Source organism: Centroberyx affinis, unplaced genomic scaffold (genome assembly GCF_046629955.1).
Source record: "Centroberyx affinis isolate AG114_WGS23_722 - 3 ecotype Tasmania unplaced genomic scaffold, CSIRO-AGI_Caff_v1 ptg003058l_1, whole genome shotgun sequence".
NCBI classification, from domain to species: Eukaryota; Metazoa; Chordata; class Actinopteri; order Beryciformes; family Berycidae; genus Centroberyx; species Centroberyx affinis.
In genome coordinates, this window is record NW_027281145.1 from 42,140 (window position 1) to 62,722 (window position 20,583).

General features: G+C 41.2%; 2 protein-coding genes across 2 annotated transcripts in view; one reads left to right on the top strand and one right to left on the bottom strand.

Annotated features, from left to right (window-relative positions):
• Positions 1-10,328, bottom strand: part of rab3ab (RAB3A, member RAS oncogene family, b) — a 30,831-nt gene extending 20,503 nt beyond the window's left edge. The window contains exon 1 of the mRNA XM_071537491.1: positions 10,304-10,328. The gene's annotated coding sequence lies outside the window, so the exon portion shown is untranslated. The remainder of the gene's footprint in view (positions 1-10,303) is intronic.
• Positions 10,329-12,202: 1,874 nt separating this feature from the next.
• mpv17l2 (MPV17 mitochondrial inner membrane protein like 2) lies at positions 12,203-20,448 on the top strand. The gene is made up of 5 exons (XM_071537493.1): positions 12,203-12,763; positions 13,889-14,050; positions 15,352-15,428; positions 17,264-17,392; positions 18,413-20,448. The coding sequence occupies exons 1-5, from the start codon at positions 12,574-12,576 to the stop codon at positions 18,515-18,517; spliced, it is 663 nt and encodes a 220-aa protein (XP_071393594.1). The 5' UTR covers positions 12,203-12,573; the 3' UTR covers positions 18,518-20,448.
• Positions 20,449-20,583: the final 135 nt, after the last annotated feature.

Genomic DNA, 20,583 nt, shown 5'->3' on the forward strand with positions numbered 1-20,583 from the left:
TTAAATCAGACACTTTTTACTTTTAATGAAGTAGATTTTTACATCAATACTTTTAGTTCTGCTTAAGCAAAACATCAGTAAAGTAACAGTACTTCTCCGTCAGTAGGACACTCCAGTACTCTTTCCCCCGCTGCAGCACAGTGAGCTGGCTGCAGGAGAGCAGTGAGTCTGATAACAGTCAGTCTAACAGCAACAATCTGAAGTGAAAGTGACGGACTGACAGACAGACGGACTGACAGACTGAAGGACTGACAGACTGAAGGACTGACAGACTGAAGGACTGATGGACTGACAGACTGAGGGACTGAAGGACTGAAGGACTGATGGACTGACAGACTGAAGGACTGAAGGACTGAAGGACTGAAGGACTGACAGACTGAAGGACTGACAGACTGACGGACTGAAGGACTGACAGACTGAAGGACTGACAGACTGACGGACTGACGGACTGAAGGACTGACAGACTGACGGACTGAAGGACTGATGGACTGACAGACTGAGGGACTGAAGGACTGAAGGACTGACAGACTGACGGACTGACAGACTGAAGGACTGACAGACTGACGGACTGAAGGACTGACAGACTGAAGGACTGACAGACTGACGGACTGACGGACTGAAGGACTGACAGACTGAAGGACTGACAGACTGACGGACTGACGGACTGACGGACTGAAGGACTGATGGACTGACGGACTGAAGGACTGACGGACTGAAGGACTGACGGACTGACGGACTGACGGACTGACGGACTGAAGGACTGACGGACTGACGGACTGACGGACTGACAGACTGACGGACTGAAGGACTGAAGGACTGAAGGACTGACGGACTGACAGAATGACTGACAGACTGAAGGACTGACGGACTGACGGACTGACGGACTGAAGGACTGAAGGACTGATGGACTGATGGACTGACGGACTGAAGGACTGATGGACTGAAGGACTGAAGGACTGATGGACTGACGGACTGACGGACTGAAGGACTGATGGACTGAAGGACTGACAGACTGCAGCTTCTCCTGCCAGACTCTCCTCCTGCCTCCTGTTTAACACTGATGTGTAGTTCTGCTTCAACTGCCCCTCAGAGACAAATACATTAGCATTGTATTGTATTGTATTGTATTGTATTGTATTGTATTGTATTGTATTGTGTTGTATTGTATTATTCATTTATTTATTTATTTTTCTATTTGATGCATGTATTGTTGCATGTATTTGTGTTTTTTTATGGTGAAGACAAAGGCAAATTTCGACATCGTGGACGTATTCATCGTATTCATAATCTTATTGAAGGTTAGGGTTGCAGCTGCTCAGTAACCAGCAGTGTTAACTGGTTGTACTGGGCGGCTCCCAGTGTGAATGTGTGACAAGTCTGAATATGAAGCAGGGTGTTGCTGAGCAGGAACATGCCTGCTCAGCACTCTTTCCCAGGATAAATAAATTGTCCTGACGCAACCGAACCCCCAGCTGCATGATGGGAACACATTGATTGTCGGTAGCTAACGTTAACGCTACACGCTATGCTCAGGAAGGCAGGCAGAGCGGCTTCAGGATTCAAGGTCCCTGCACCCCGCTGCTCTATATTTAGCGCGCTATCTCGACCCGGCTGCCTTGCAACACTAGAACTCCCAGGGAAGAAGCACAAACAAAACAAGCGCACCCTGATCAGCGCTGCGAGCTATCGGTTTACATGAAGGAGTGCAGAGAAGCTCGCTAAATAATGGAGCAGCAGCAGCGGCCTTCCTCTCTAGACTCTGATGGTCGCTTACGCAAGGAGGATGAGCCGGCAGTTAAAGATCTGCAGTGACTTCGCACAACACAACACAACACAAGGCTGTTTGTGACTGAGGGTTCAAACAAGGAGAAGAGACAGAGAGAGAGAGAGAGAACTGAGAGAGAGAGAGGGAGAGAGAGAGAGAGAACTGAACTGAGAGAGAGAGAGAGAGAGAGAGACACAGAGAGAGAGAGATAACTGAACTCAACTGACAGAGGGAGAGAGAACTGAACTGAGAGAGAGAGAGAGAGAGAGACAGAGAGAGAGAGAGAACTGAACTGAACTGACAGGGAGAGAGAACTGAACTGAGAGAGACAGAGAGAGAGAGAACTGAACTGAGAGAGAGAGAGACACAGAGAGAGAGAGAACTGAACTGAGAGAGAGAGAGAGAGAACTGAACTGAACTGACAGGGAGAGAGAACTGAACTGAGAGAGAGAGAGACACAGAGAGAGAACTGAATGGAGAGAGAGAGAGACACAGAGAGAGAGAGAGAGAGAGAGGGAGAGAACTGAACTGAGAGAGAGAGAACTGAACTGAGAGAGAGAGAGACAGAGACAGAGAGAGAGAGAACTGAACTGAGACAGAGAGAGAACTGAACTGAGAGAGAGAGACAGAGAGAGAGGAAGAGAACTGAACTGAGAGAGCGGTGCAGAAATAGATGCTAGGCTGATAGTAGGGAGGTCAAACCCATTTTTGTGATTTTTAGTCATAGGCACTAGTATATGATCAACAAATCAAATGTTCCCTTGCCTGGAAAGTTTAATTTAACCCCTCTAAACTTCCAAGTAATCCCTCTTGTCTGATGGAAAAATATAATCGCTTGTGTGACTTAATTTGTGGGCGGGGCAATCGTTTTTTCTTTCACAGCAATAATCCATACTATATGGTATTGATTATTGATCTCTGTCTACCAACCAGTTATGGGTAAAAGGGCAAAAAAATTAACTTATCAGCATAGTAAGATTACAGTTATAATTCATTATGCTAGCATGCTACAGAAAACGCAGCGCTAATTCCCAGTGAGCTGTCAAAACTGCAGGAGCGTTTAGCTGAAATTTGGTGTCGGCTGTTTATTTACCAACTCACATCAACATTTTTTTTTCCACATTTCACCAAAACTACAAATTCATTTTTCTGCCGCTGAAGCTCAGTCCCTCTCAGATAGCAGTAGTATTATACACAACCTGGAAGATAGACAGTAAGAACGGATTTAAACTGCTTTAGGATAGTTTCAGTACAGTGGGGACTAACGTTAACGCCATGCTGTGTGTTTCCTGTTTCCTTCCATGTTGGTGTCAGTGAGACAGAGATGTAGTTCACTGAGCGGCTTCACACAAAACTAAACATTACTTTACTGTTTTACCACAAACTGACACTTTCTTGACTTGCAAAATTATCTTTTAAATTGACAAAACATCATATGTGTAATTCATGGCACAATTCAAACGGGATCAAACAATTATTTGTCTCTCGCCGTTGACTACCGTACATATTTTTTCCGAAATAAGGTCCCATAGGGGACAGTGGAAGGGGAGGGGCTTAGGCTCTCTATGCTGAGCCTTTTACTTACAAAATGGTGAGATTTGTAAAATACTGGGCAATTAACACAAGGAAACATTTTTTACCACAATGGATATCTGCTTTATATATCCATTATATTTATATTAAACACAAATATTCCTTGAAATCAGTGAGATCTGACTGTGGTTGCTGTCAGTTTAAACTTTGTGATTTCCACCCAGTCAGTTCCTGTTCTTGTTCTGGGTCTGAATGACAGGAGTGGTGCTGGAAGTGTCTGTGATTGAATCTAATCAGTATGTTTAGTAATTTACCAATGACAAAACACAAAGTACACTGATGCTATCTGGAGTCTGAAAACAAATCAATACAGACTGACTCTCCAAAGACTTTGGCTGGGCTTCATCTGTCCGTCTGAAGACAACAACACTCACACTGCCAAGTTACAGAGGAGCGGAACAACTTTTATCCTGCGATCACACCGGCTTCACATCTTTGTACCTAAATTTGGTTCAAATAAGACGAAGCATGCTGGTGTGAGGTGTAATGTTTAAATTTAAATGAAAGTGAAAAATTAAAATGAATCCAGTCCAAAATGAATGAGAACTTGGGATCAATTGGCTGCGTTCACAGCCAGCATGTTCTGATCGGTTTATCTGAACTCTGCAGTGTTTCCTCCTTTAGATCAGTTGGTTTATCCAGGTGAGAACGATGACCTTTGAACTCTGGTGGCACCAAATAACGACACCGAGAGTCTCAGTCACAGAACTTGAACGGATAGAACGGTCTTTCCCGTTCAAATTAACAACATTCCCGGACAGTCGGTGAGGCGGCCATTTTGATGTGACCGTTGGACTAGCTTCTGTATAAAGCGACTCACAGCAAGTCACTGAGCTGAGAGGTTTTACAGCAAGTTTCAAACGTACCATCAGATAACTGCCAGTTAGCTTCAAAGTCAATTTAAGTGGAACTCTTCCTCTGAACTGATTGACAGTCAGGAGCATCCATTACTTACATGCTTTTGTCTCATGTTTAAAAAAAATCATCAACCTAAGCTCTTATTTCTTTCCTCACACCTTTGACCCTTGACCTCCTCACTGCTGCTTTCTTATAATATTTGTGATCTAGGAATTTGGGCCTGTTCTGCCGCTGCACTCGCTGCAAGTCAGCCTGGATGAAAGTTTCAGCTGAATGCCTTAAATAAAAGTGACGGCTGTTAGCAGCAGCCGTCCTGGGAGATTAAAAACCAGCAGCCACTGTAACCGTCTGGATCACCTCAGACTGGATCACCTCAGACTGGATCACCTCAGACTGGATCACATTATCAGTTTCAGGAGATGAAAGTTTGCCTCAGAGAGTCGCTCTGTCAGAACCGCTGCTTTAACCTTCACTCACTAATTTGATAGAGCAGCTTACAGGGAGTTTAATCTCACAGTAATTAACAGATTCCCGTTAAGCAAATGTCTCTCCGCCTGCAGTCTGCTGCTGCAAACTGACACAAGTCAGGATCAACACAGGCTTTACTATAACTAATGGTTTAAAAAAAAAGAATCATATGAAGTACATTCAATGTAACTGCAATGCAATTTACATGCAAGTAACATCTGTATGTAACAAGCAAGAGGTGTGACGTGTCAAGTCAAGTCTCAAGTCTAAATGTAGAACAGCAAGTCAAGTCAGAACAAATCAAGAGTCCAGTATCAATTTAATATCTTAAACAAATCTCATCACTTTCAATCTAAGTCATTTACACAAACACAAGAGCTCAAGTCAAGACTTTAGAAACCTTTTCAAGTCATCAGAGTACAAGTCAGAGTCAAGTCACAAGTCACCAGAACCCAAGTCAAGTCAAGTCTCAAGCAATTCAAATTGTGACTTGAGTCTGACTTGAGTCCAAGTCATGTGACTCAAGTCCCCACCTCTGGTAACAAGTGTAACTAACTGCAGTAATTTCAACCAACCAACCAACCAACCAACCTATCTATCTATCTATCTATCTATCTATCTATCTATCTATCTATCTATCTATCTATCTGTCTATCTATCTGTCTGTCTGTCTGTCTGTCTGTCTGTCTGTCTATCTGTCTATTTAAAGGTCCCATATGGTGTAAAGCAGGACTCCCCTCTCCTCTGTGATGATAAAGGAGTTGGATGGTCTATCTAAACATGGTGAAAGTATCAAAACTAAATCCACACAATCCATATTAGTGCAGCGAGCCTCTAAACGAGCCGTTTGGACTTCCGTAACTTTGTGGCGTCACAAAGGTTCGCTCATTAGCATTTTTGTAAGAAATAATAGACTAACAAAGTGTTTTTTTCAAAGCGGTTGAGCGGTTGTCATTGTTTATTACCGGAGAGTTTTCCCTACCTGTAGCTGCCCGGCCGCGGTGTCTCACGTTTCACTCTTGACACGGTTAGCCAATCGGAACAGAGGGGTCGTTAATATTAATGAGCCTTAAAGACACGGCGACAGAAACAGCCTGTTCTTGGTAAGGCTCAGAGAGATGCTGGAAAAATGGATTGAGAGTGTTTTTGGTTCATGACACCACACACACAGCTTTGAATGGACCTCAAGACACAAAATAAAACTCTGGAGAGTGGAGAATATGGACCTTTAACATGTTTAAGTTGTCACCACAGCTGTTTACATTCTATTATATTGCTTTATTGTTGTATTTTTATTATTTCTCCTGTTTTTATTGCTTATTTCATATTCTATTGTTGTGTTTATATCCTATTTGTCTTTTTCCCTCCTGAATCGTGTTACTTTTGCTGCAGAAACAGCCTGATTTCTCCTTGAGGATCAACAAAGTTTCATCATCATCAATATATTAATTTGCCAAACATGAGTATCTCTAAAAACTCATCTCCGTCAATGAAGCAGTTCCATATCATTTTTTACTATAATATATCCAGGGAGGTTTTGCTAAGCATCCCGGCTGGTTTTTGGGGATTCAGACCTGGAACCTTCTGGTCAAGAGCCAGAAGGTTTTTTTTTTTTTTTAAGCTTTTTTTCCATCCTAAGCCAATCAGCAGAGTGTTGAGAGAGGCTGAGCAGGGCGGTGACATCATCAGTCTGCGCTCTAAAGCCGTCACTTTAAGGAGATTGACGTCTCACAGGAGCTGGATTGATCCGGAGCAAAGTGCTACTCAGGTTCATTTAATCAGGATCAGACAGCTGATCCACAGCTGATCCCAGACCAGCTCAGAACATCACACTGTAAGCTCATCCTATATCACACCAAACACCTGTTGGACGATTTATGCCCATTTATTGAATCATATGATTTGGTGATTTTGAGATATCGTGACACAATTCTGCTGTCTGAACTGATGAGAACAAGCTAATTTTATTAAAAAACACTGATAAAATGAGGTATGGTAGGAATATTATTTAAAAATGTCAGTTTTGTCTGACATCGCACCTAACATTACCATTCAGTTCAATGGGATGAACACTAATTTGATTATTTAATGTGATTTTGCATACATGAGACATATTGTGATGTATATCGAAAACATTTTGTAAAAAATTGCTTATGATTATCATATTGATTTCAACCATATCACCCAGCCATAGGCACACGCCTGTAAAAACTGCCACAATTAACATTAAAGGGATGGAAAATGTAAAAAAATCGCTGGAATTGTCCTTTAAAGGCCAAAATAAACCCTTAAATCGCTCCGACCCTTCAGATGAGCGTCTCTTTAACACATCACTCTCTAAACTGACCCCAGTTCTGTGTTTCCTCTGCAGAAACACTGACTGCACTGTGAACCTGTTCTGGTCTTACAGCACAGCAGCCTCCTGCTCTCCTCCAGATCGCCTGAGACGGCATTTTTCCCTTTCCTCCAATCACGTGCCTCCTTCTCTAGGAAGCAGAGGGATGCAGATGAGAGAAGGAGGCTAAAAATAGCATCTCCTCCTTTTCTCTACAGGCTGGAGGGAACAGAGAGGGGACCGGCCGGATCTGATCTGGGATCTGATCTGATCTGGGATCTGTTCAGGATGTGAAGGGATGAAGGTGCTGCAGTGAGGCAGCAGACTCTCCTGCTGCACTGCACTCAGTTTATCACAGATTCCCTGTTTCACTTCTTCAATGTTCGCCTGCTTCTTTAATCCTTTTTTCCCTTTATTTCATGGTACAGGAAAAATTAAGGTGTCAACTCAGACTGAACGGATTAAAAGGAGATGTATTTCTATTGTTGGGGTTAAATTATGGAACAATGCTAACATAAATTTAAGAATGTGTAACTCGCTTTTGGTTTTCAAAAAAATGGTTTATAAAGCTATTTCTGAGGGTTACAAGTGTGAATGATTTGTATTTTATTTTTTATTTCTGGTGGGTAGCTAAACTGATAAGCATGTAGGATAGGCATATATAGGCATTATGCTTCTGCCTGTGCCTTTTCACTCACTACTTAATACATAGATTGTTGATTTTGTTTATACTGTCTAGACTGCTTATACTTATGTATATTAGATTGTATATTGTATACTGTTTATACTTATTGTATTGTGTGTGATGACTGAACAAAAATACTACTACTACTACTACTACTAAAATGGCTCTTCAGAACGGTGCCATAGAAGAACCATTTCTGGTTCCACAAAGAACCTTTAAGACCAAGGTTCTTTAAAGTTCTAATCGCCAAAGGTGACAGAAAAAATGGTTCTTTGAGGCTCCACTTATGGTTCTTTGAAGATAAAAGGTTCTCTAAAGGACCTTTTTCAAGATTGTTCTTGGTGGACCGAACCGGTTCAATAAAGAACCTTTTCAAATGGTTCTTGAGCTAAAAATAGTTCGAAAAGTAATGAATGGTTCTTCAGCATTATTTAATTTACAAGAAGTGAACACAATTAAAGAAGGTAGAAGAATGACTGTTTTGATCATAGTTTCTCTGTTATCTCTCTACCTGCAATACAGACAGTCATTGAATTCTGGACAAAATCATATCTGACAATAAAAATTCTCAGATTTGGGTTCAAGAGACAAAATCTCATCAAATGGGGTCCGTGGCCCTAATGTGGACTTAATTAGGGTCCTTCATATGAAAAAGGTTGAGAATCACTGCTATAGCGTACAACAGCTGGTGACATCATCACATGGCACCAAAGATCAGCCAATAGCAGATGGTCATTTGAGCAGCATGCTGTTTACCATCATGTCAGGCTTGACTCAGATCTGGGTTTGGAGTTTAGTTTCTCTGTAACACAACAGTGTTGGTAGTCAGGTTTGACCGATAAAACTGATATTTTTCAAGGCTGATATTTTTGTTTGTATTGAAGCTGACGATAACCGACATTTTGTGCCGATATTAAATATTTGACGATTTTCATACCACAAAATTCCAAGTTTTCAGTGTTTCTTCCAGAAGTTTCAGGGTGGAAAAGCCTCTGAAACAGCATTCAGACCATCATGGGACACTAAAACTCTCCACTGAAATCAAATGCCAGGTGTGTTTTTCTGTTCAGGAGGAACCTCCATCAGATCAGAGGAGGAGACTCGAGTGAAAATATGAGTCAGACAGCCTGAACAGCAGCAGAAATGTGTGTTTTCCCCTCCAGAGGCAGACAGGTGTGTGTTTCCCCCTCAGGTGTGAACAGTGAGAACATCCTGCAGACTGTCTGCTCACTGTCAGACCTCAGGTGAATATGAAGTGGGAACAGAGTCGCTGCCTGAGTGTCTGTCTGAACTCTAGATCTGTCTGACACCAACATGTTCACCTTCACACCAGAAACCAAACCTGAACAAAATATTACATTATTAAACAATATTACCATATTACCAAAGCTTTGAAAAGGTTAGGTGAACTATCTCTCTCTCTCTCTGACACACACACACACACACACACACACTGCAAAGCAACACATTTCACATACTACAGAATGCGTTTCAAAAAATACAAAAACTAGCCAAAATATAATGTATTTGTGCATGCAGACGATATCCATTCATATTACATTTTGTACACTGGAAAAATATATTTTCCTCCAATATGCTGTTAACATTTAGCCCATCGTATCCAAAATATATAGGAGCAGTCACAATATACTTAACAAATAGAATGAATGAATGAATGAATGAATGAATGAATGAATGTCATCTATAGCTATGTGCAACAAACAAATACATTTTATGGCCATTTTCTGTATATTCTGAAACATATTTCAAAAGATATTCTGATGTGAAATGTGTTGCAGTGTGGGGCACACACACACACACACACACACACACACACACACACACACACACACACACACACACACACACACACACACACACGTTCAGTCGACCAAATGTTGTTTTATGTCAGGTTTTACTACAGAAACACACTGAATCTTCCATATGCTACCTCCACCTACCGTATAGCCTAGCCTAATATTCTTATAATACTCCTATAATATTCCTATAATAGGCCTATTCCTATAATATTCCTATAGGGACTATGGTACTCAGCGGTGAGCAGTAGTGATCATATCTTTCTTTATGGTAATTTCTACCATAGAATCACTATAATATTCCTATAATATCCCTGATATTTGAATAGTAATATTTACTATAGGATGACTGTATTCCAGCCTGCTGTGTGAACGGGCTTCTGCTTCTATTTGATTCTGTATTAATGATATTTTTCCTCCTCCAGACCCATTTAGACCCATTTTTCCTCGGCTGGCCGGGCTGGGAGGACAGGCCTATAAATAACTCCGGGTCAAACCGGCCTGGGATCAGTTCAATAATCCATTAAAACAGCAGCACTCTTCATATTTACACAGATAATATATATATATTTTCAATTTCTAGCAGCTTTACGGTTTCCACAGTGAACGCAGCTGTTTCTCCAGACCGAGCATCTTATGTCAAATGAAGGTTGGTCCTTTATTCTAATAAATTCACCTGAATACACACAGACAGGCTGGAGATTTAAACAGCAGCGGTAATAAACAGGAGATGTGAGACTTTTTGTCAATAAAAAATAGATTAATAAAGGCTGATATCCCACCTTTATAGATTTCTGTCCGTCTCCTCTCGCACAGCGTCCAACACCCGCAGAAACAGCGCCGAAGTCAAGCTAGACAGATTCTAAAATACAACTTCCCGGTCATGAGTTCCAAAATAAAAGCCGTATTCATGAGCGTGTTGCAATTTGTTATTATTTTATTTTTTTTGAGTAATACAAGATACCCCAGTGAACATACAAAAAATAAGGAGGAATCCCAATTCGAATAAAATTCAAGAAGTACAGTTGAACATAAAATCAAAATAAAATTGTTTTCTTTTCCCCAAAATGACTTTTTTTAATTTTTTTTACAGCATATCTTATATTAATACCCAAACAGAAACAGGCAGTGCTGCATTACTGTTAGAAATGTTACAGTACTTTCCCCAGTGATGAGTGATGTAATGAAATACTATTTCAGTTGAAATAATATTACAGTTACCAATAAATGAATAAGCTGTTACTGTTGTTATCCCCCTTTTAAGTGTCAGATTGAAGATGAATTAGCCATAATCTAAATCTCACCCATTACAACTCATCTGATCCATTCTGGTCATAATTCATCGTTTTCTTCTCACAGAGATGGAGCTTAGATGAGAAATGTTAGAAGAGTTGACTTCCTCTGGTGGAAATATTCCCTCTACTGTGGCTTCACCCAGTTCAACAAGATCAATGGATTTTAATGTAAAGGTAATGAAAAGGAACCAATTTAATGAACAAATAAATAAAAAGAATAAATAATTTTCGAATACACAGGATGTGATGTAACAACATCTACCTGAACAGGTTGAACTGAGTAAAGACTAATGAGAAACATTTATTTATTTATTTTTATTTATTTTAATAACAAGCCCAACACCGCATACAGAACTCAGCAGAATCGCCTCCCTTCCGGTATTTAAGTGGCTCACTCCAGCAAACTTGACGCAGCCAGAAACGCCGACGTCATTTGATTGACAATTCACGACCCAGCGGGCGGGCTCTCACTGACCGTGCGGATGATTGACAGCTCAACACGCGAATCCGGAGCCGCGCCGCAAGACCCGCCCCGAAATATTCAAACTGCCATTCAATATTTAACAGGCTGCTGCCGGAGAGACTGAATTATTGATCAGAGCAGTCAGGAAGTCATCAATAACCCCAGCGCGAGCCGACCACTGCGCTAACCTGCTAGTTACCTCAGTAGAAACAATAAAATAATGTTTTTTAGAGAATACTGTAGATATATCACAGCAAAACTAAAGGTTACTATAGGAGTACCATAGGAATAATATAGTAATATCATAGGGGTTAAAAAACGTAATAAAGTCACAATAAACTTACTTTGTACCATGATACACTGCAGGTCCCTATAGGAATAGTATAGGAAAATTAGGAAATATAAAAATACTATAAAATATCATAAGTCACTATAAACTTACTATCGAGTACCACATACGATACATAGAACATATAGGAATATTATAGGAATGTCATAAGCTGATTTTTTTGTTCAGGTTTGATCGTAAACTCTGTTAGATTACAAAGATTACATGAAAGAATATCTGGTGCTGTACAACCCACGTACAGTATGTCAGGTTATTTGTTAAGGAGAAGAGGGCCTGTATGTGAAATATATCTCTACTGTCATTTTACTACAAAACTTATGTCTTGCTTTTGCTTGTGTTTTTGATCTTGTCCGTTTGCTTTGTGTAAAGCACTTTGAGTTGCATTCTGCGTATGAATGGTGCAATAAAAATGAAGTTATTATTATTATTATTATTATTAGATGTAATTTGGGATGTGGTTGCAGTACTCGGGTCTGACCGCAGCGCCTCCAGGCCAGCAGAGGGCAGTCAAACATCTGTTTCCTGTGAATCTGCTTCTTCAAATCGTCTTTTCTGCTCTCGTTGGTTTGTTGCATGTGGCGTTAACATGTTATGCAGAGTTCATTGTCAAATTAAATGTTTGATTTCGTGTAAAACGTCTCACTGTCATCGCTCGTATTGTACTACATCTAAAACGATACGCTAAGCTGTTCTCTCCGGTGACAAATGCCAGAGGAGCCGAGCCGTTATTCCTGCTTTAATTCAGCCTGTTAGCCTGTTAGCTAACGGCTAACTAGCACCGGTCAATGTCAGTGAGCTAGTTAAGCTAGCTAGCTGCATCAGAGAGACTTTGGACCTTGTCAGTTTGTCATCCGCTCTTCCTGCCGGCTGACTCTCTGTTCTGTGAGCCGACGGCGTCATTTTTCCTCCCTTAGATGACAGCAGGCGGTCTGCGGGCCGGACACCATGCTTCCCCGGGCGGGTAAAGAGTTCCTGGTCCGCATCTCTTTCTCCTGGAAGCCGCTGTTCCAGGGCCGGTTCCTGCTGCTCACCAACACGCTGAGCGGCGGCGGGATGCTCGCGCTGGGGGATTTCCTCCAGCAGAGCCGCGAGAGGCGGAGGGAGCCGGGCAGAGAGCGGGACTGGAGGCGGACAGGTGGGACACGGGGCCCGGGTGAGGGTGTGGGTGTGGGTGTGGGCGGCCTCAGGGGGAGTTGAACCCTCAACCCTGTCAGAGTTGGTGCCTTGCTCCACCTGTTGAGCCACACAGGGAATGAATAGGCGTCAGTTAGCGCCTTGCTCCACCCATCGATCTGTTTAGTGTGATACTGAAAGACTCACAGCACCTACTGACAGGTACAGGGACCACAGGACTCATGTAGTGCAAAGGCACGGGACAAGACACACAGTCCATAACAGACCATAAATGTCCCTCTACATAGATTATACACTGTGTAAAATAGACCAGTCATTGAAGGATAATGTGAGCGAATTTATTTTGCATAAACAGCGTTTCATCTTAAAGATGCAGCCTGTAGAATTGAGTACTAGCTGGGAGAAAAAACTTTTTAGAGCTGCAACGATTAATCAATTAATCGATTAGTTGTCAACTACTAAATTAATCGCCAACTATTTTGATAATCGATTAATGGGTTTGAGTAATTTTTTAAGAAAAATAAGTCAAAATTCTCTGATTCCAGCTTCTTAAATGTGAATATTTTCTGGTTTCTTTCCTCCTCTATGACAGTAAACTGAATATCTTTGGGTTGTGGACAAAACAAGACATTTGAGGACGTCATCTTGGGCTTTGGGAAACACTGATCCACATTTTTCACCATTTTCTGACATTTTATAGACCAAACAACTAATCGATTAATCGAGAAAATAATCGACAGATTAATCGACAATGAAAATAATCGTTAGTTGCAGCCCTACTTTTGATAGTGAAAATGATATATTTTTCTTTCTAAGTAATGAGAAGACACTTGCAGTGTTTTGGTGATGGACTGTAGCAGCCACTGGATTATATGCATTCTGTACTCTGTCTTACAAAAGAAAATGACCTAAGCATAATATGCAAAAGGCTTTATGAGTATTTGGTATCAGCTGATGAATGTGTGTGATAAGCAGGATAATGGAAAGCACCTGGGCTGATTTAGTGATAATGACCAGCTCGCTGCACATTATCCCTAACATTCATACCTCCCTCTCTCTCTCTCTCTCTCTCTCTCTCTCTCTCTCCCTCTCTCTCCCCCTCTCTCTCCCCCTCTTTTCCCCCCAGGTCGGATGTTCATGGTGGGCTGCTCCATGGGCCCGGTGCTGCACTACTGGTACGGCTGGCTGGACAAAATGTACGTGGGCAAAGCTCTGAACACCGTGGGCAAGAAGGTCCTGGTGGATCAGCTGGTGGCCTCGCCCACACTGGGACTGTGGTACTTCCTAGGTGAGAGGGAGCGTGAAGCGTCAGCAGCACAGCAATAATCATAATAATAATAATACAACACTAAACTTTATTTGTGAAGCACCTTTCGTACATGGTTCACAGGTTCAAGTAGAAGAAGTAAAAACACACAAACAACCATTTAAAACAAAACACAACAAAAACAATGGGGGTAAATGGTAATAGCAGCAAAAGAAAAAGTAGTAAAAATTGAAATAGTAATGATAAAATTGTAAAAAATAATAAAAATAAAATGAAGATAAAATAAAGAACTATTGGAATAGCTGCTTAAAAAAGTGTGTTTTAGTTTTTAGTCTTTTAACACTATTTACAGATGAAGCCTAATGAATTTGTGTTTCAAAGTCTGGGTGCGTAGAAACAGAAATCAGCCTCAGGGTTTATTCAGTAAACCGGCCTCTGATGATCTGAAGCAGCAACGTGGAACATTTTCCTTCAGGCAGTCTGATAAATATGCAGCTGCTGAACCATGAAGTGACTTAAAAACAAGCAAAACAACCTTCAGATCAATTCTGGAAGAGACGGGAAGTCGGTGTAAAGGTAAAACTGCCCGTCACACGTTTGGACACACCACATTTTTCTTTATTTTTTACAATTTTCCGCATTTTAGAATAACAGTAAAGACATCAAAACTATGAAATAGCACAAATGGAATTGATGCAGTGACCAAAAAAGTGTCAAACAAATCAAAACTATCTTATATTTTGGATTCTTTGCCTTGATGGAAAGGCAAAGGCTTTGGAAAGAAATTCATACATAGGATCAACTTCACTATTTGTATTCGTCTAAGAAACTCATTTCAAGCATTTAAGCAGAAGCCTTTAGATCAAAATGGCTTTAAGAGAATGAAAAACACAGAACATTCAGTCAGGTGGGTCCAGACTGTTTTTTAGTCTTGGTAAACACTGTTGCAGCAGCATTCTGCACAAGCTGAAGTCTGCATTTCGGCATTGGCACCTCCCTTTATACACACACACACACACCCCTCTGCATTTGTCAGGGAATTAGTGCACACACACACACACACACACACACACACACACACACACACACATAAAACAGAGTGTACGTCTCAAAGGTCTCACCTGAAGACGTGTGTGTGGTAAGAGGCGGCGGCTGTGCGTCAGCAGCTGGATGGGGATCAGAGTTCATCTAGTCCAGGTGATAAACACTTTGGGAATGTGGTTTGGTTTTTACGCTCCTCTGACCTCTGACCTTTCTCGCGTGTCGCGGCGCTGAGGCACGTCTGACCGCACATCCCTGTTTACCCCCCCCCCCCCCCGCAGGTATGGGTCTCATGGAGGGACACACGCTATCCGAAGGATGGGAGGAGTTCAGAGACAAGTTCTGGGAGTTTTATAAGGTAAGAACACGAGTCGGGTCGGGTCAGGTCCGGGTCTGATGCTGCCTTACCGTGTCCTGTCCCGTCACATCACAAGATCCAGACTGAGGATTGATTTGAACCAGAGTGGAAAAGTTGACTTGTTGTATTTTTGTATTTGGGTCATTTAGGTTCACACTGACCAATTACAAGCCAACCAGGGGCCAGTTGCATAAAGATAGACCTAGTCTTAGACTTAAATGTGACCTTAAGTCAACCTTGCTATAGACACTTATTGTTGTAGATCTCTAATGTGTTGTTTCTGTCTCTAAAGACTCTCTCTCTTCTTCAGGCTCTTCCCAAAAACCAAAGATTTACCGTCTTTTATGAAACAGCTTCAGTATTTAAACTTCCCACTCACAGTTAGGCCGACTCGTTGCCATAACAACAAAGTTCTTAACTCAAGATTAGCCAGGGGGAAGGTGGCTATCTTTCCTACCTCAAAATAAGTCAGTCGTAATATTTAAGTAACAGTCTTAATTAGCCGAGTCCAACCTGAGAATCTAAGACCAGTCTAAGGCTTAGACTAGTCTTAAACTAGCTTTATGCAACTGGCCCCTGGGCTTGTAAACAAAAGTCACATGACTCACAAGAGGCTCCTTTATTGGACAGAGGTCTAACCTGTCATCCTGCAGGATAGAAAAAAACAAATCTGATCCCGATCCCTATAACTTTATCTCAGCATGATGGACTTGTCTGTCTCTTCTTCTGTGGTGTTTATACCAGTTAAAAACACACAAAGATATTAGCTGAATGTGAGCATCAGTCCAGGCTTTCCAAGCATGAGGAACTGCACCCGTCTCCTTCTACCCATAATCCCTTGTATTGGGTTGGATTAACGAATCGCACTGCAGTTCTCTTGTTAGAGGACTGGGACTCTCGGTGGTGTTATTTAGTGCCAACATTCAATATTTTCAGTGTCATAACGTCACTAAAGATTTTACTCTTTGTGATGAACACTACAAACTACGATTAGAGACTTTGGAGACTCAGCGTGTCCTTGATTAATAACAATTAATTAATAATTTGATCATTAATGTGCAGGAAAATGATTTCTCAAAGTAGGGCTGGGCAATATATCGATATTATATCGATATCATGATATGAGACTAGATATCGTCTTAGATTTTGGATATTGTGATATGGCATAAGTGTCTTTTCCTGGTTTTAAAGGCTGCATTACAGTAAAGTGATGTCATTTTCTGAACTTACCAGACTGTTCTAGCTGTTCTATTATTTGCCTTTACCCACTTAGTCATTATATCCACATTACTGATGATTATTTATCAAAAATCTCATAATAATATTTTGTGAAAGCACCAATAGCCCTACAATATTGTCGCAATATCGATATCAAGGTATTTGGTCAAAAATATTGTGATATTTGGTTTTGTCCATATTGCCCAGCCCTATCTCAAAGAGTGGAAACTTACATGAAAACATCAGTCTGCCGGTCACAGCAGCTGCTTGTTTCCCCTCAAATCTCCAGACTCCTTCAGTATTTTACCAGTCAACCAGATGTTTAGACTCTCATCCAGATCCTGGTTGGCTGGCAGAACAAACACGACGCACACAGCTGATGCTGCCGGGCGCCCGGCTCGTGTCGGGGTGTCGGGGTGTCGGGTGTCGAGGTGTCGAGGTGTCGGGTGTCGGGTGTCGGGTGTCGGGTGTCGGGTGTCGATCTCCCTGCTGGAGAGACGAGGATCTGCAGCGAGGCGAAGCTGCTTCCTCTTCTCTTCTCTTCCTGGTTTTAAAGATGTTTGCTCTGGTAATCTGGACCGTTTGTTTACGCTGATGTGTGTCTCTCCTCCCCGCAGGCCGACTGGTGCGTCTGGCCCGCCGCTCAGATGATCAACTTCTACTTCCTCTCGCCCAAATACCGCGTCGTGTACGTCAACACCATCACCTTAGGGTGGGACACCTACCTCTCCTACCTCAAACACAGAGTGAGTCACAGAGCGTTCCCGGGATAGTCCGTCTTTTGTGTGATGTCATAGAGCTGAAACCATTAGCTGATTAATCGCTTAGTCGATTGACAGAAAATTAATTGGTTATCATTGTGATAACTGATTAATTGTTTTAGTCATTTGTCAAGTAAAAATACCAAACATTTGCTGGTTGCAGCTTCACAAATGTAACAATTTGCTGCTTTTCTCTCTTTTATATCTTTATAAATTGAATTCTTTGGGTTTTTTGGCTGCTGGTCAGACTCAGTGAGACATCTGAAGAATCACTTTGGGCTCTGCAAACTTGTGATGGGCATTTGTTATTATTATTATTGATTATCGATAGATTAATCGATAATGAAAATAATCGTTAGTTCAGCTCTAGTTTTAAGGCCGTTCAGCAGCAGCCTGTACTCAAAACCCACGTTAACGGACAACTAAATGAAATCTTTTAAAATCTTTTTTTAGATAGACTTTTCAATAGTGCTGCTATAATATAATATAATATAATATAATATAATATAATATAATATAATATAATATATATCATATGATATAATTGCCATTGTTTGCCTGAGAGCTTTATAATCTGTCGAAAGGTCCAAATATCATGTTTTATGTTTGTTCATTTATGTTTTTTCATTTTCATTTTTGTTTTCATTTTCAGATTTTTTTTTGTGTCAGTGTTAAGCACCTTGTTTTACAATTGTGCATGAAAGATGCCATATAAGTAAAGCTTGTCATTATTTTAGATGTGTCAGGAGTGGATAATGAGCTAGTATCATATCTCATATCATATATCTTATCATATTGTGTCATATATCGTATCATATCATATCGTGTATCATATCATATTCTATCATATATTGCATCGTATCATATCAAAGCTTCCACACCATTTTCCACAGGTTGTTCACTGTCTTCAGTTTGTTTGCCTGTTGTTGTGATCAGTGATGTGATATTAATGATATCGATCTGTGTATTGATCTGTGTATTGATCTGACTGTTGCTCTCTGTCAGGATGCCGGCGGCCCCCCTGAGCCTGAGCCGGCTTCAGACCGCAGCGCCGTGGAGGAGCAGCAGGAGGCGCCGCAGCCGGCCGAGCCGCTGCAGGACAAACTTTAGACTCCGGCGTCCGTCCGGCTGAAGACGTCTCGTCTGTCTTCAGCTCGTCACGCGATCTGAGTAGTTTCATGAAATGTATGAACTGGAACTTCAGACATTTCAGTTGAGCTGCTGAGTAGATGAACAGCAGATTTGAATCTCCAGAATCAGTAGACATTGTGATTGTTGGAAGTGCTGGAGTGAAGCCGCTTTACCTCCGCATGGTACCGGCTCAACTCAACTCGCCTCGACTCTACTCGCTTTTGGTAGTACCACTTGGTTTTCCACTGCAGATAGTGCCCCCTCAATTTTATTTCAGAAGAGGCTGAAGGCAGCAAGACAACAGACTGCTCTCTGGCTGCTCAAAGGCGTGTCGCGCAATGATGACGATTCTCTCGGACCAATCAGTGGTCTGCAGTGTTTTCACGTCTCCTTTTGGTGTCGCCTCAGCTCGCTTGGAACCTCGACGGAGGTGCTACCAAAAAAGCACCAGGTAGCAGCTAATATGGTACCTGGTACCAGGTACCATACCTGGTACTTACCTGGTACTTGCCCAGTGGAAAACCAAAAAAGGCGAGTAGAGTCGAGTCAAGTTGAGCCGGTACCATGCGGTGGAAAAGCGGCTTTAGAGAAGATGTTGTGCTTCAACATGATCTCTAAAGTTTCTTTAAACGATCACAATGTCTTAAAATGCAAATATTACGCTCCTTGTACAAAAAGTGTTAGAAGTGTGTTTCTCGACAAAAAAGGATTAGCTGATAAAAACAAAACCCACTGGACTTAAAGTGAAGAGTTGAAGCCTCTGGATTTTGTTTCTATTTTATTTTTCTGGACATCTTCCTACCTGGATGACTGAAATGAATCTCCATAGAGAAGAGAGAAAGTCCCAGAGGTGTTTTCCCTCCGATGAAACGCTTCACTCTGGAGTGTAAATCCGCCATGTGTTTTATATCTGAACTCAAAGGAGTTGTGGATCTCTGTTTCAGTTTTGGAACACTCCCTTCCCGCTGCAGGGTTTTATGTATTTCCTGTTTGTCTATTTATTCATGTTTGAATGCCGTGTCGCTCCTGTTGTGACTCCCAGCGAATCGGATCAGGGATTGAAAGCTGTCGCACTGCCTGATGTCACGCTGATATCTGTGATGCCGTTCCACACCTGAGCGATGCCAGTATGATGCTGGTCACTGGTTCAAATCCCAAAATCAGTAGGGAAAGTGAATGAGAAACACTTTGACTGCCACCGAACGCCAGCTCCCAGTGTGTGGCACTGGGCAGACTGGTGATGAAAAACAAAAATAAATTCAGGCTGCCTCCAAAACTTACAAAAAAAACGAATCAGTCTTAATTGTAGTTGTTAAGGTATTTTTACACCCAAATTTTAAGCAGTTAAAATCAGATTAAAGTGGAATTTTCTGTCTTTTATCTTATTTCTTATTTCTAATCTTATTTATTTTGTTGCCATGCAGTGTGTTTTTACATGATGACTCGTTCTCGGTGTGAAACGGCTTTTCCTTATAAACTGTCATCGCAGAATCAGCTGCTGTGTCTTCTGTAAGCTGTAACCTGTACTAACTTTGCCTTAATATGTGACGCAGTACTGCATACTGTTTTCATGCCAAATCATTCCTCCATGTTCCTCAGTTCGTCCCTGTAAAGTGACAATAAAAGATGATTGCATGGCCCTGATTTTTATCTGCATAATGGAAATATATCAACTAATCTATTGTTGAAATGCAATATGATACATATTTTTTTATTTTACCATATCACAGAATCCTAATAATTGTGAACTTAGTCTGATGATGAAGTCAGTTTATTTCAAGCAGTTTTCCTGATTGAGTGAAGATGTGAATTTACTTTTTTAAAACTGTACAGTAATTATACTTTAGTGAGTATAAAATGAAATATAAATAGTAAATATTAAATATATCAGCTAAACCTAATTAGTGAATGAGGGTATTTTTCATTTTGAAGAGATTCTGTGATAATGTGTCAAAATCTGAATGAAAGGAAGATAAAGTAAAAAAAAAAAAAAAAATATGTGAAAATCTGAGACCTTTGTTAGTTTTTATTCAGTCTCCATCTTT

Bases quoted from the DNA above. Each gene is read 5' to 3' on its own strand.
- mpv17l2 (XM_071537493.1), top strand. From the start codon at position 12,574: ATGCTTCCCCGGGCGGGTAAAGAGTTCCTGGTCCGCATCTCTTTCTCC. The intron at 12,764-13,888 runs GTGGGACACGGG...TTTTCCCCCCAG, and splicing joins GCGGGACTGGAGGCGGACAG to GTCGGATGTTCATGGTGGGC. The intron at 17,393-18,412 runs GTGAGTCACAGA...GCTCTCTGTCAG, and splicing joins TCTCCTACCTCAAACACAGA to GATGCCGGCGGCCCCCCTGA.